Below are 17,127 nucleotides of genomic sequence, written 5' to 3'. Positions count from 1 at the left end.
GTAACATATAAAGACAGCTGTGGAGCCTAAATCAAGCCTAGAGTAACCATGAGAAGTAACAGGTTAGTAAATGAACATAACAAAAAAAAAAGAACACAGAGTTAAAGTATTATAAAAGGTGAAAGAGGAAAGGAAGAGCAAAGAGGGAGGGGAAGGGAAATAAAGTTGTCACCATATCCATGAGGGCAAATTGGATGGAGGGGAGTTAAAGTGGACAGCATAGTCCAGGGACTCCTTGAATTCCAGCCAATCAAACCAGGAGGCTGTGAAAGCATAAGATGTCAGAAAGAGGTAAGGTCTTCCATGGTCATGTAGAGATTGACTCTTTGGAACCACCGAGAAATATGGGGCCATGTGGGGGACCTCCAAAAGCATGGGATGGTAGCTCTTGCCGCATTCATGTGATGCCGGAGTAGTGATTTCTTAAATTGGGAAATTGACTTGTCCATCAAATTGAAAAGCCAAAATTCAGACGTATCAGGAAGCGGGAGACCAGTAATCTTCTCTGAGATCTCACGGACCATCCGCCAGAAGCCAGCCAACACCAGACAGCGCCACCAAATATGGAACAGAGTGCCCGGCGCTTGACCACACACTCCAGCAGAGATAAGAGAGACCGGGGAACAGCTGATGGAGATGTACAGGGCATCTATACCATCGAGACAAAATCTTGTACTGTGTCTCAAGCTCCTGTACCAAAGAGTAGTTGGCAAATGTATACCTAAATATCTGGGACCATTGATCTTCAGTCAACTTTCATTACCTTGCCATGCAGTCACATAACCCGGCACAGTATCAGTTAGTATCAGTGAGACCAGGCAAACAGAACTGATATATAAGTGGATATTAAATGACTAGATGAATTTTGCGAGAGGCATAATGACTCAAATAAGGTTGAATCCCATCCTGCTGTACAGGCAGGTAACAAGGTGACAGTGTCTAAATTGAAGGTAAACCCAAAACAAGCTAGACAGAAGACGAATACTTGAAGTTCCATGAAGGACTGCAACCCTCCCACATCGACCAGATGTCCCAAATGGGTTGGGTATGGGTACCTGGTGGTCAGGATGCCGTTTGTCAGAATACCAAGATCGGCATCCAGACAGTCAGAATCCCGACACCCGTAGGCAAGTATACTACCACTAACCCTTACCCCTAGTGTCTAAGCCTAACCTCCCCCTCTCCGCACATTAAACTTATCCCTCCCCCCTTAGTGCCTAACTCTAACTCTACCCCTAGTGCCTAACCCTAAACCTAACCCTCCCCTAACCCCCGATACTTACCTTTGGGATGCAGCTGGTCAGGATTCTGGAACCAGGATTCCAACGCTGGTATTTAGACTGTTGGCATCATGCATGCCGGTATGCTGACTACATGCCATCCCAGACTTGAGATACCTGCTGAGGACCAAACAGAAAGGGATGTGATTATAGTCCAGATAGGAAGTCTGGATTGTGTAGCAGGGGTGTAAGTGACAAGGCACCTGGATTAAAGGAGAAGAGGTGTCTAAATTTTTTTCCAGCACTTGAGAGTATGATCCATCATGGGATGGTGAAAATTAGGATTTTTTAAAAATATGCTTTTATTGATTCCGAAGCATTATAAACAATGATTAAATTAATGTAAAATATCATAATAGTAATATTCTGAAAAGACATAACTGACACTCTGCAAAGACGTTGAAAGTGTAACATTTGCAATAGCATACAAATAAAATATGCTAATCACAAACGGTCAAGAAATAAATTCTCATAGTGGAATATAAAAACATAAATTGAAAAGAATAAATGTGCTGTGCGGACTAGGAATTTCCCAACAAGGTTATAGAAGGGTCATTATTGATCAATCGCAATGAATACCACTAGAAGGTTGAAAAGCATTGTATGAGCAGCCTTTGTGTCTGCAATGGCAGTAATACTATGTAGCTTTCCCAAAGTTAAAAAAATGTGTAACTCTGGATTCCTTGACCAAAGAAGCCTCCAGCCAATCCATCCTAAAGAAGAAAAAATATTTTTCTTTAAAGAGAGAGAAAGGAGAAACTGTGTCTTTTGTTAGATTTAGGAATACAGTAGTGCAACCACCAAGGGAGGCCTGTTCAAAATGTGGTAAAATCTAATTTATCACATAGAAAAGTATAGTGAAGGGAAATAGCTTTGTACCTGGGTGTGGACTGGAACAGGAGAGTGTCTAGTGGATTGTCCAAATCCAAATCAGAGAAATTATGTATAACCTGATCAATATAATGTTGAGCCTAAAAGTATGCAAAGGAATAAGAGGCCAAAAATGTATATTTGTTTACCGCCCGATGGAATGTGAGGGGCCATTTGTTAGGTTTATCAATCAGACATCCAATAGAGTCAGAGAGAGAAAAGCATATGTTAAGCATTCAAAAGTGTTCTGATATGCCACACCCGGCGTGTATTCCAGAGAAGAGTATTCTCCTTCATGTGCAAGGGAACATCTGCACACTGGAGGTGAAGAAAATAAATCTGGTTCCATACATCTAGAAAATTAAACTGTCAATGTAGACATTCATACCCTGCAGTCAATCGCGAAGGTGACGCAACAATGCTGCATGGTTATAGTGGGTAATATTAGGAAATTTGATTCCCACATGTGTTTTTGGTTGTTGTAGACGAAGCAGGCCAATTTTTTGTCTTTTGTTATTCCTAATAAAGTTACTAAAGGCAGAGTTAAGTTTATTTGTGTCTGCTAAAGTAAGTAACAGAGGGAGAGATTGCAGCAGGTACAGTAATCTAGAAAAAGAGACCATCCTAATCAAACTGGCCCTACCCAAATAGGAGAGCTAGAGACAACACCACCCATCATAATCCCGAACCAGGGTTGCTAAGGCCCTAGAAATATTCAAATGATACATTGAAGAGGGTTTTTTGGTAATTTGCACTCCTAAGTAAGTAAAACTTTTCCTACACCATTCAAAGGGAGTCTGAGCATACCAACTACGGCGCATATAGCCCGGTTTTAAATTTTTCCGGGTTAATCTGGATACCCAATATTGCCCCGGAGTCCTGAAGTAAGGACATAGAATGCTGTAAGGAAGTCTTGGGGTTAGAAAGACAGAGCAAAATATCGTCAGCGAATGCCATAATCTTAATCTCCCTGTAGCCTATCTTAATACCTTGAACTGCCTGGGATTGCTGAAGTAGATGAAGAAGAGTATCCAAGGATATATTAAGAAGCACAGGTTACAGGGGACAACCTTGGCAAGTGCCTCTACTCATGGTTATGTTACTTCCCCGCAGTCCATTCAGCAAGAGTGGTGAGAGGTAAGGTATAAAAATAGCATATTAAGCCAATTAAATCCTTTACAAAGGTTCAATTTGACTGTACTTCATGGAGGTGCGACCAAAGAACAGTGTCAAAGGCTTTGTGGGAATCAAGTAAAAGTAGCATATTGGAAGAGGAGGGATCCTGAGAGGAAATTTACGGTAGCGGCAATGGCTGACCAAATGCCTCTGACCGAATGATGGCCCTTGACAAAACCTAACTGATGAGGCTTAAGGAGCTCTGGAAGAATGGACTGTAATCAGTTGGCCATTATTTAAGCTACATTTTTTAATTCCAAATTTAGCAAAGTAATTGCCCGATATGACGCATTGGGTTGTCCTTTTGGGTTTGGGTAAAAAAATTACATGAGCTGCATTAAAGCAGGGATAAGGGATGGAATGCCTGTGAATTAACTGATAAAGGTCCAAAAGAAATGTTATGGCATAGCAATTTATAATATTCACTGGTAAAGCCTTTTCAGGCCTGGAGCCTTGTTGCCTTGAAGAGTCAAGATCGTATCAGTGAGATCCATCATTAAAATATCTTCATCCAAAAGATCTCTCTGAACCTGAGATAGTTTTGGAGTGATTATTGACCAAACCAGTGATAGAATCTCTGAGAGTGGGTATGTAGCTTCTCCTTTTCCAAACCCTGGACATGTTAGCCAGCAATTTACCCTGCTTGTGCCCCCAGCAGAAGTACTTATTTTTAGTGAGATCCAATCTAAATTTGGGACTGAGACATTTGAGGTCTAAGAATCTTGAAATCCTTGGATTGAGAGAGATAGGAAGGGAAATGCCAAAGGTGGAAGGTCAACGCTGGAGAGGGGAGTTGAAGAGATATTCTAAGAAGGGCATGATCGAAGATGACAATGTCTCCCAAGCTCACATCCTGCTTGAAGGGGAAAAGAGAGTTTGCCACTAAAATATTATCAATGCGAGATAGTGAACAATGGACTGCAGAGAGGGGAGTATAGGAATGATCAGTGGGATTAAATAAACACCAAGGATCAGTCAAACCATGAAGGGATTTAAATCTAGAAATGTGACGGCAGGATGAAGATAGTGGCCTAGCTGGAGGAGTGGATTTATCCAGCCTTGACAATATTTCTTTTAAGCCATGGAATAACTGAGGAGGGGAGCTTAACTGAATGGCTCTCAATAAGTGACCATTGCGTAGTGGCTGGATATCTAGACATTTCCACAATTATAGCCAAGTGTGCTGAAAGTGAGGGAGTTGAAGGCCCCTCCTAATACGACTTTGAATGAGTACTTTTTGCACCAACCTGGATCTATTATTATCCCAGACAAATTTCCAAACAACTCATAATCCTTTCCCCTCATGTGTTTGGGTCCAGCAACACAACACTATATGGCCATCAGGACAATTTCACCCACAGTGGGGAAGTACTGTAGATCTAATTATACTGTGTATAAAATAGCACAGGATGAGACGCAGCCCTTTGTCATGTCATTACTGTTTTTGTCCCTTGTTTGTTTAATTATGTGTTTATGCAGTGGTACTTCTGGTGATAATAATAAGAAGTCAAACTTTAAGCACTTGAATTCTATTAATATATTATTAATACTGATGTTTGTATTTACTTGCATTTAATTTTAATTAATGTTAATATTCGATTTAAAATTTGTTTTAGTAATTTTAACATAAATACTAGTATATTTTAATATAGACAATAATTTTAATATAAATATTACATTTGAAATGAGTATTTAAATCACTGTCATATTTTTGACTTTCATATTTCTCTTATACTTAATGTATTATAAATCGGTTTGCATTAGGTTCATTTGTTTTATTGTATATCAGATAGACCTTCGAAATTTATACTGTTTTGCAACTTACATTGTATATATTGTATAACTGATTTTTTGTTCCTTTAATTTGTTTCTCTCTAAAACTTTCAGCAAACTTTTACATAATTCATGGAGCCGTAGATCCATTACTGTGTGGCAATGGTTCAGATGCAGGGTAAGTAGTATGTACTTTCACTGCCCATGTGATAAGATGATAAATGTCAGTGAGTGTGGTTATTTTTACTACATTCATAACAGAGATGTGTATTTTAATGTTTAAGAAATTAACATTCCCTTCTAGCCTACACTTTTCAAAAGCATTTAGTAACCAAATTTCTTTAATGCACTTTGGTAAATGTTTTTCTGATTTTGGAAGTACAATCCTGCAAACATGAAGGTACGCAGTTTTTCAAATATGTGGTTTTATATAACAAGACATGATTAACAATCATCTAGTCTACACGAAGCCCTATGAACTGATAAATCAAATATCATGTTTACTATTCAACTATTCCAATTCTGTATCAGTTTATCAGACTCTTACATTCAATTTGAGGAAATTTGGTTTAATACTCCTTGATGGCACTCATTCATGCACAGCTCTTTTGGGGTCCCACAAGAACATGCCAATGGGGTTGAGAGCTGAACTATGACTTGGTCATTAGAAAACCTGGATTGTTGCTGGTGTGCTTGGAATGGTTGTATTTTTTCCAATTTCAGGTCATTTTCAGTTGTCAGACAAATGGCCTCACATTCTTCTCTACAATAGTCTAATATTAAAAGGAGTTTGTGGTGTACTCAATGAATATGAGGACATCATCATTGCTTTGCCACCTTGCGTGATGTCTAGTACAAGGTTTTGTGTTATTATGCTGTGTTTAGTTTTTGTGCAATAAGTCTAAACAACTCAACATTGGTCTTGTCTGTCCAGGGGCTTTCTCTGGCTAACAGTCCATGAAAACAGTCCTCATTTAGTCTTTTTCTGATGGTATATTCATGAACATTAACATGTATTATGCTGGCATACAGTAAACAGCAGATCCATGGAGGTGGTTTTTGTGTTATTTGTGATTCCTCAGAGATTTACGAGGGCTGATTGAAAAGTAATGAGACTGATTTTTTTTTTATTCAGAATCAGATGTCTCCACAGGATCTGAACATTTTTCTTTTTTCAATATATTTTTTGCAGCGTTTCAATGATTCAAAGACGTGTAGTAGACTGTTTTGTGACATCACTTTTGCTGTTGCATTTTTCACTTCATCATCTATTGAGATCTTCTTTCCACGCAGTTGTTTTTTCATGGTTGGGAATGCCCAGAAATCACAAGGTGCTAAGTCTGGGCTATATGGAGGGTGTTCCAGTGCTGTCCCATTAATTTCAGTCAGTGCTGCCAATGCAACAGCAGCAACATGTGGTTGGGCATTGTCTTGGATCAAAACCACTGTTTCTTCATCAAATGTGATCTTTTCTTCCTCATGGCTCCATGCAAAGGGTTTTCAGGATGTTTGCATAGTAGTCACCATTGTCTGTCCACAGGGAACCCAGTGCCGTAGGATCATACCGTGTGCATCAAAGAACAGCAGAAGCATGACTTTACACGCCAAAGAAATCACACAGAATTTTGTGGGCAGAGGTGAATTCACGTGTTTCCATACACATTACGGATCATAATGACGAATCCACGATTCGTCACATGTCACAATCGATGTCAGGAAATCGGGTATCCTCTCTGACATTTGAACGGTGTTCTTGCACAATTCAACTTGTCATCACATCTGCTCTTCTGTAAGAATTCTGGGTACCCACCTGGCACATACCCACCTGGCACACACGCAATGCATTTTCAGTTCCTTTGTCACAATACAGTATGCAGAACCCGTTCAAATGCACCCTGTGCTGGCCCTTAACAATGCGCCCTTACATAGCGCGCTACCGAAATTGGGGGCACAGCCTAATTGCCATAAGCCATGTCCCTAAGTGACGTTATTTGGAGGTGTTCACGCATGGCACGCCTCCAAATAACGTCAGGCTGGGGGTAAAGCCCAGCCCTCCTTCACTGGCTGGGCTTCCCCTAGCCCTCTCCTGTCAGTGAATGGATGCCGTGCGCATGCGCGCGGCATTCATTCACACTCCGGGGTTCCGGCACCGCCGCACAGCTGCAGTGGTGGGGGTCCCCAACCTCGCGATTTGACCACCATCGGGCCACTTCGGCCCACGGGTGGAACAGTGGGACAGTACTGTCCCGCTGAAATTGGGATGCCGGGGAGGGGTGCGCCCTCTACGGGTGGCACCCCTGTGTGATCGCACTGGTCAAACACCCCTAGAGCCGGCCTTGTGCCAAATGAAGCCAAAAGTTTGCGTAAAGTTAACCTGTCATTTTGCAACATCTTCGCAGCTTTGGCAATGTTGACATCTGTAAGCACGGTGGATGGTCTCCCAGAACGCGCTTCATTAGTCACTCGCGTATTACCCTCTTTGAAGTGTTTCCACCACCGAAATACTGCAGCACGACTAATTGTTTCTCCACTGTATGCTTGCCATAACATTTCATGAGTTTCATTTATGCTTTTTCTAAGTTTAACACATAATTCTATCACACATCTATGACGTAATCTCACAGACACATCTTCCTCATCTGCCATGATGAAACGTATGAAGATCTTCCACTCGCTGTGGCCAAATAAAGAAGACTACGGCTGTCCAACCGCAGGTTCAGAGACATTGATGTATAAGCTTCACAATAATCAGCATAGTGTTGCCACGTCTACCTATGGGACAGAAAAACAAGAGGCAGTCTCATTACTTTTCAATCAGCCCTCATATATGGCATGAACTTGGAGTGAATTTCTTGGGACACCAAGTCTTAAGAATATTGATAACTGTCTTCATTGCTTTCCATTTGCAAATAATCTTTCTGACTGTAGAATAACGGGCTTCATATTATTTAGAAATGGCCTTTCCAGGCTTATGCACAGCAATAATAGCTTTCTTAGGCTATTGCAGATGTCTTTATGAATGTCCCAGGTCAACCTGCCAAAGGCTCTAATTTTATGCAAAGGTGATAAGCTGATGCTGATGATCCAGTTATTAGTTTCATTTGATAAGCAGCACCTTGCTCACATTACTCTTAAGTGCTTTATTGATTTGGAAGTAGAGAAGGTACATTTAAATTTTCACACTTGGCTGCTTCATGTTGGTTAATGTTTTTGATGATCAAATTATGACAGTGTAAATTGTGTTATTGCTGGTTTATCATAAAAGTAGTTTGATCCATTTTTGAACCTGCTGAATACTAGATATTGTTAATTATGTCCTGATATGTAAAAGCATGGATTTGTAAAGGGGTGTCCTTTCTTTTCCACAGGAATGCATGTATCTGCAATTATTATTGCTGGTAAAAACATTAAATGCTAATGCTGATTTATATGGCCCATTTTAAACTGTGAACACTGTAACCTCTGCTTCCCTCTGGGACCAACTACGGTACTTGTCACCCTCTTCTGTGATGGCTGTAAACAATTGAACTATGCCGCAATGTTGTTAGAGGACACAACACATGTACAGTTACACATTTTTTCCCTACAGGACACATGCGATTTTCACTTGATGATTGCTTGAGAACTATTGCAGGGCAAAACCAGCTGTATGTAGTGTACACAGGGCCTCATTTATAAACAAGTTATATATTTGTTATTACTCGTTACTAATCTTAAATGGTGCTCCAACCAATCAGCTTCTGTAATTTTTCAAACACATGACAGCTATGGTGGGTAAACACCTGACAGATATACAGTATCTGCAGGTGATGGTCGTTCATACACACTGAACGGCCATCATCTGCTTGTGGTCCCTGCGGCCGGGGGGCGGGACCCGGTGGCCAGTGGGCGGGTCGGGAGCTTGTTCCGCCCCCCTCCCCACGGCTGCCGCTGTTTGTGTACGGGCGGTCTGCAGACTGCCCGTACACACTTACCGATGTACAGATAGATATATATGTCAATCGGCTGTGCAGCACAGCCAATGCGATATATCTGTGAACGACGCAGTACACAGACATATCGTGTGTACACACTGGCCTACGGGCAGCAGATATATTGGCCGATTAATTAATCGGCCAATATATCTGTCAGTGTGTACCCAGCTTTAGGAGCTGATTGGTTGGAGCACCATTTAAGACTAGTAACAAGTGATAACAAGAATATCATTCGTTGATAAATGAGGCCCACAGAATCTCACAGAATATCTGATAAATGTTCTTATATGTGAACAGACATTTATGGATATGTCAATTAATAAAGCTTTATAGAGGGATAGTATAATCTATTGTCATCTAAGCTCTTGAAATGTAGGGGGAACTAAAAACCCCACTGAATGTGTCAATCGCTTTATATTAGTGTCATCATTTCCAAATCTGTATATTATTTTTGCTGGTCCTAAATCTGTCACATAAATCCCGAATTCAACGGATCCAATTAGCTACTATGCGATATTACCACTTTATTCTTATGGCTTAGAAAAGTAATTTTTAGCAAGAACAAGGAAGTTTCTGCGCCTGCGCAGATGCGAATTTATACATTTTTGCTTCTTTCCGTCGCATTCTGAGTCAGACGGAACTTGGCCGGATCTGTCTTTCTGTGAAATTGGGCATTTCAGGATCGCAACTGGGCAGCGACAATGCGAGGGCACATAACCGCCGTGTCTTGTGAAAGTGTCGTGGGCGTGTATGTAAAGCTCCGTACAATGGAGTCATGCATGCAGGGAAGGGTAACTGTTTCTGACATCTCTTGCACCTAGCATGGCGATACTGATACTGATTATGACGGATGTGGTGGCTGGATCATTCCGCTTGTAGACGCACAAACCCCCGCATTAGCCCTATGGATTCTCTCATTACATAAGGTAGTAAGTCTGGCTTCCACGCCTGCACGTAACTACAGACACTTTGCATGTCATTTATAAACAGCTCCGTAATGTAGTTATCACAGGTCTATAAGGTCTATAACATGGAAATGTGGGGTTTTCTGCTGGGGTGAGGAAAGAATAATTATAGATGGGAAATTCCACATAGAGAGATTTTATATTGTCATCTGCATTTGCACAGGTACAATTGATATTTGTATACACTTCATTTTTTTTATGTTTTAGGCAATGTCCAGAGGGATACACATGTATGAAAGCCGGCAGGAACCCAAACTACGGCTATACAAACTTTGATACATTTAGTTGGGCCTTTCTGGCCTTATTTCGCCTTATGACTCAGGATTTTTGGGAAAACTTGTACCAGTTAGTAAGTAACCTTAATGCCTCAATATAATGTATGATGTTTATTGTATGTACACTGATATATAATAAGCATCCCACCAAGTTTGTATGAAGTGTTATGCCTTATCTGTTAAGAGATCTACTGTGATAAAGTATTATGAACATGTATTTACACATTATGTGGGTTTCATACATTAAGAACAGTTCATTACTACATTAAATGTACGTAATCAGTTTGTCATGTCCCTCCAAATCTGGTTGTCATTATGCTACATTTAAAGTGTACCCTGGGCCAGAAGACTGCACTGTCTAGTCCCATAGAATTGTTTTTGGGAGGGGTGGCAATGATGCAGTCTGCCCTCTAGTGGCCCTATCTCTGTTCTTGTGTACATGCATGGGGTCCCACACATGTGAAGCCCAGCTCCAGCCTCACTGCGCACTACTGCTGTCACATGGGGTGTGGCAGCTACAGGCTCCCCTCACCTACTGATCCTGTACCTAATGTACCCCCTGCAATGGTGGTATGAGGGTGATCCAGAAGATATATACCGTTTGGTTGTAAAAAAAAAAAAAAAGAAAAGGTTTTTATTGTTTTTTTTTGAAACATAGAGTACCTTAGTCTATTTCTCCACATAATTACCTCTTTCATTTAAGTATTTATAATATTTGTCATCAAGTTTTAGAATCCTCTTATACTCAGCTTATACTCAGCTGCCTCTAGACCATTGAACCGTTGTTGAATGCAAGTTTCCACTCATCATCACGTCCAAAATGAACTCTTTGAGCTTAGTGAAAAAGTGAAAATCACTTGGAGCAAGGTCTGGACTTCCCACTATGACAAGTAATGTGTGTCCCGGTCAATCTTCATCATGCGTTTGTTGTCCATTATTGAACATTTCACACCATACACCTGCTTTAATTGAAAATAAATTTCATCAGGTCTCACTTTCTGCACATTGAAGATTTGGATAACACTCTTCACTTCACAGTCGGAGGGATTTTGGGCCTGATTCAGAGGCGGTCGGAGGATGCAAGCGGTCGCTCAGAAACTGGGCGGCCGCTTGCATCCTGACCGGCCGCCTCTGTTTCGGTCGTTAGGCTGTGGGTTTACACCCACAGCTCTAACGACTGCTAGGGTGATGGTCGTGATGGTAAGAGACCATCGCGACCATCGGGGCTTACGACGAGACCCTAGGGTAGGGTCTCACTTGTCGTAAGCCCCGGAGAGCTTCTGGCTCTGTCAGAGCCGGAAGCTCTCCACTGACATCACTAGTGATGTCAGTGGGGCCTCCCCCAAACGGCAGGCATTCCCATGGGAACGCCTCCGTTTGGGCAGCCACCCCCCCCGGCCCGCCTTCTAAACCGGGCGAGCTGTCAATCAACATGGAAAGAGACCTGCTACGACCGGCGCTGTCGGTCGTAGCGGGTCTCATGCATGCGCACGAAGGAGCCGGCTCCCTTGTGCGCATGCGCACTGGACAAACATCGAGACGGCCGTGCGGTCGTCGACCATACGGCCGTCTCTGAATGAAGCCCTTTGTATCGTGGAATTCTTTTGCACAACATCACCAAAAACAACCATAACAGCACGCCACTCACACACAGAGCAGTTAGATAACAGGATAGGGAGACTGCCCAACCATGAATTGGGGAACGTGAATGACGTGCAGGGCGGGAATGAGCAAATGGTCTTTATTTCCTGGATTACCCTCGTAGTTCGCCACTGATTGTAACATAATTTACATATGGTTAAAGCAGGTTATTTGTGGCCTGAAACAATGTTTCAAAATATTTTTATTAAGCTTTTTGCTATACATAGATATAAGTACTGAATACAAAGATGAATACAATACAGAATAGCATATACTAAAGTATGGTCATCAATATATAAACTTGGATTTAGTGGGGAATTCAATTAACCATGATAATTTTCCGCAGGCTATTTGATCCCATGGGGCTGTTCAATTAGCCCCGAAGGCAGTCAGCAGGCTGCACTTATCGGAGATTTTTTTTCGGGGTCTTATTAGACCAGAAAAGAAATCCCCATTAACTAGCTAGTTAACGGGTGAAGTGAGGCACTTAACGCATAGATCCATGAACTTATCACAGATTCTATGTATTAATGCCCATTAATGTTAATGCCAGTTAACACGTTGATTTAACCGGCGTTCACAAGTCGCTCGAGTGAAAAAGGGACTATAATTGAATATCCATGGGCATGAAAGCCTGAGGCTATCACACTTATTCATCCCCGTTAACTTAATGGGGTTAATAAAATATGGCCCTTCGTAGTTAAAAATGGTGTGATATTATTATCATGTAATAGGTAAACTATCAACCATATAAAAATTTGTGAACAGGTATAAGGGAAGCTATGGAGGGGGGGTGGGTGGATCGGAGGGGTGAGGCGAAGCAGTCAGTGTTGGTCATTAGTTACATTAAAGGAGGAATGGAGCTAAATAGTTCCGGCCTCAAAGTTAGTCGACCACGGGGTCCAGACTTTTACAAGGTGGTCTGTAGTATTGAGGTGATTAGCTCCATCCTATAGGTGGACCAAATAGCATTGATTGTGGCAGGCATGGAGGGGGTTGTAGTCTCTTTCCAGATAGCAAGGTGTATAGAGGAAAATTTGAGACTTGTATTCCCGTTAATGAACTTCTGTCCGGTAATGTTGGATGTGAGGACACGATCACTAAATGGCCTGAACCCATTTTGATGAGAACGTCATGTGCCTCGTTGTGGTCACTGCTTCTAGCATTCTTATTAATATTGGTACAGCCACAGAGATTGTTTGCCTCCGCTTTGTGTATGCAACACATAAATTCTGGTCACATGTATATGTATTTGCACATTAGGCAGTAATGTTGAATCTGTTATATTTTCTAAGGTGATATGATAGGAAATGTGTCACATGTCCTTGTACAGTGTGCTCCAGTTTTGAAGTTCAGTAAGAATGAAAACATATATTACTTGTTTTGTTTATTACTTAGACCCTTCGTGCTTCTGGAAAAACGTACATGATCTTCTTTGTTTTGGTCATCTTTGTTGGCTCATTTTACCTGGTGAATTTGATTCTGGCTGTTGTAGCCATGGCATATGAAGAACAAAACCAGGCAACATTGGAGGAAGCAGAACAGAAGGAAAATGAATTCAAAGCAATGCTGGAGCAGTTGAAGAAAATTCAGGAAGATCAGGTCTGGCATCAATATGAAATAAAAACAGTGACCGATTCAGGGCTGCGTTAGCGGGGTACAGGGATTACACTTTTAAAGGGCCTGGGCTGCCAAGGGGGCCCAGTTTTCTCCTTTATCCACCACATGGTGATCAATTGTACCATGAGGTTATCACCAATCCTGAAGCCATAGTGACTAGGTCTTAATGCATTCATAAACTCCAGAAAAATGGCTACCACTTGTACATTGCAACAATGTCAACAAAAAATACTTAAATCCTACATGATAATAGAAATTCAGAGGTATTAGTTACATACATTTGCAAATATATGAATAAGCGCCAGGCCATCATCAAGGCTCCTCTATACTGGTGTCCCTAACATTAAGGGGTTCATGTCCGAGAAGCAAGGTACCCCAAAAAATTCCAGCCAAGGACCATCCCCAGGGCATAACACGAAAAAGGGAAAAAAGGTGATAGTGAAGTGTAAAGAATAGATGTGTAAAGATAAATCAATAAGTGTTAATGAAATGAGAAAGAATTAAAATTACATGAATAATAAACAAACAATTAGAAAAGTGATTAAAAAATATCTATGTGAATTAAGTGGTGATGCCCTGAAAAGGGTCCAGCCAGAACAACTCCGGGGGCCCCACTCCCAAACGCTCACCCCAAAATAATTATTGCTACATAATAGTAGCACCCACTCTGGGTCATATAATTACAGATTAGTGTACTGCATAATAACAGCACATGTATAAGCTGAGAGCTAACTCACTTTGGAGGTACCCCAGAAACCTCCACATGGCACTATAAGGACCAGCTCATCCTCCCAATGCTGGCTCCCTTCATGCCTCTCAAGACTGCAAACAAAAAGTATGGTGATCGCTCATATCAGCTTCATGACATAGCACAGGTGCTTGTAAAGGGCGGGGTTTACACTGAACCACAGAAAAAAAGATTCCCCCCCAGAATGACCAAGTCTGGAGATCTACTTATATGCCACAGGTAGATACTTTATTGATAGAACCATATTCCTGCATAATGAATGTTGTTCTCAGTCTCAGTCAATTTGTGTTTGTATGTTTCATTTGTACTGGGACCCTTCATTTCTGATGGTAGTCTTCCTTGAAGACTACCATCAATAGGACGAGAAAGGAGAGCCAGAGGAGATAGATGAAATGCAATAGAAAAATTGAACTGTGGATTCAGAGTAGCATTAAAAAGAAATATAATACATAATACTAAAGTTTTCCCTATTTGCAATCTAGACGCTTCCTCTATTCCCAAGCTTAACATTTCCCTCAACCTCCTTCTGTTTACCAATTTTTCTTCTCATCTTAGTTTCGCCAGTCACCACTTCTGCCTACTGTCCTGCAAAATATTTTTTCACCTTTATATCTGTATCTTTATACTTATCGGCATATCTGGGTCTCTTTTTTTAATACTGAACTTTAGCAAGCTAGTCCAATTTCTCAAGTGTCAACCTTTGACAGTCAACTTCGTAATACAACAAACTAGGAAAAGTAAGTTTAACATGAAAAATCAGGACAAACTAAGTCTGCCCTGATCCCCCAATCTACACAATACTCCTACTTTTTTAGGATTGCTCTCTTCTGTGTAAGATCGGTCCCATGAAAATAAAGGAGGTCGAAATTGGGTTTATATAACACTGTATTGCTCAGACTGATGTTAACTAGTCCATTTCAAGTGAGCATGGCTTACATATGGCACTTGCTACACGATTATAGTTTAGTTCAACAAACCTCTGTTGCTAAAGGTCTTGAGTCTCAGAAATATACAGATAGAGAAAGTTGTCCAAGGCTACCTCAGGACAGTCCAGTGAATTCAATGTACAGTCCAATTAATTCAATGAGCAGTCCGGTGAATTCAATGTACAGTCCAATGAATTAAATAAAAATGGACATCTACAATGAATTCAATAAAAGAAGAGATTTGAAGGTGGACAATACCTTATAAAGAACAATGGTTATAAATATGAGATTTAGATCATCTAACCAATTTGACTTAGCAGACAATTGAAAGAAATGTGGACAAATCATTTGAAGTATTTTGTATATTAAATAGCAAATATTACAGGATGTGTAGAATATGTTGTTTGTTTTGTTTCGTTTCAGGCAGCAGCAATGGCCACCTCTGCTGGTACGGTTACTGAAGATGCTGTAGAAGATGAAGAAGGGGATGCCAGGATGTCCCAGACATCATCAGAACTGTCCAAATTGAGTTCTAAGAGTGCAAAGGAAAGAAGGAATCGCAGAAGGAAACGAAAACAGAAAGAACTGTCTGAAGGGGAGGAGAAAGGAGATAACGAGAAGGTGTATAAATCAGAGTCTGAAGACGGTATGAAAAGAAAGGGGTTTTGGTACCCTGACAACAGGCTAGGAAGAAAATTTTCAATCATGGACCAGGTACTGTATTGGGAGTAAAACATATGCAGTGTTGTAAAGTAGTTCACTATGGAGTTATTGGCTAATTGGGCAAAAAGGATGTAAAATTTAATTTTTTGTACCCACCTGCAGAGCTGTACACATCATGAGATGGAAATATGTAATTGACATGTATATGCACATGCCCTGTAGCAGATACACCTACATGTGAGTGTCTGCAGATCGGTATTGTATTAGGCATACGTTAGAACGCCTCAGCCCTCCCCTGACGTACCTCTCCACGCATAGGCAGATGTCAGTGTCGGATGCCTGCAGGTCGGCAATCTCGTCTATGTGCTTTTGAGCATACGCAGAGCCAAATAGCGCAAGACACGTTACACAAACTGACGCAGCACACACTCCGGATCAGTTCCTATTTCTATTACTAATCTCATATATACACCTTTGTGTACTAAGGAGTAATCACTGCTGGCTTAGAGCACCAACACAAATTACAAATCTATTTTTTCCAGTTGCAACCATATTGTAGTTTATTGCCTGATCAACACAAATTGTAGCAACACACAAACTGATTTTCAACACATGACCTAGGAATATATACACTTCACTATTGTATTAGAACCTATTGTAATGTCCATTGGGAGTACTGTTTCAACTGCTACCAATGCAGTAGGTGGATGTTTCTACATGGTCAAAGTCCAAGGCTCCCCCTAGTCTCTTATGCTCAATTTAACTTGTCACCTTCAGTTATCTCATCCTGTATCTCAGCTTCAACTGATCCACACTCTTATCCTGTCCCCAGTAGTGTAACAAGACATTTGTGGGCCCCACATACCACTCAAGGTTGAAAACCTGCTACTATGGTAGTTATGCCTTTGCCCGTCCCTCTACTTTCCTACCACTCATCACCCAATTAAATACCAGTATGATTTCATCCTGTCCCTGTTGGGCTTGTAAAATGATGATTTGCTTATAGTAACCTGTTGGAAGAGGTACAGATATGTCCTAATGCATCTTTGCAACCCCCCTCGGTCCCGTGAGACTCTGCTACCGCCGGCCTTCTTTTTGCGTTCTTTTTTTAAGGAAATGTGTCTAAGCAGCAGACTGTGCTGATTAATATGATATGCAACACTTTTATATCTGTGTGCAATTGAGTCTCTGAATCTGTATACGAAATCCTACGATG

General features: G+C 41.1%; 1 protein-coding gene across 1 annotated transcript in view; it reads left to right on the top strand.

Annotated features, from left to right (window-relative positions):
• The window catches only part of SCN8A (sodium voltage-gated channel alpha subunit 8), a 181,112-nt gene that overhangs the window by 63,659 nt on the left and 100,326 nt on the right, over nt 1-17,127 (top strand). The window contains exons 7-10 of the mRNA XM_088465943.1: nt 5,214-5,277; nt 10,246-10,387; nt 13,353-13,556; nt 15,672-15,962. Coding sequence (XP_088322069.1) covers nt 5,214-5,277; nt 10,246-10,387; nt 13,353-13,556; nt 15,672-15,962 — 701 coding nt within the window. The remainder of the gene's footprint in view (nt 1-5,213; nt 5,278-10,245; nt 10,388-13,352; nt 13,557-15,671; nt 15,963-17,127) is intronic.

This window comes from Taudactylus pleione, unplaced genomic scaffold (genome assembly GCF_031769625.1).
Source record: "Taudactylus pleione unplaced genomic scaffold, aTauple2 ptg000065l, whole genome shotgun sequence".
Taxonomy (NCBI): Eukaryota; Metazoa; Chordata; class Amphibia; order Anura; family Myobatrachidae; genus Taudactylus; species Taudactylus pleione.
This window is presented reverse-complemented; position numbering and strand designations above follow the sequence as displayed.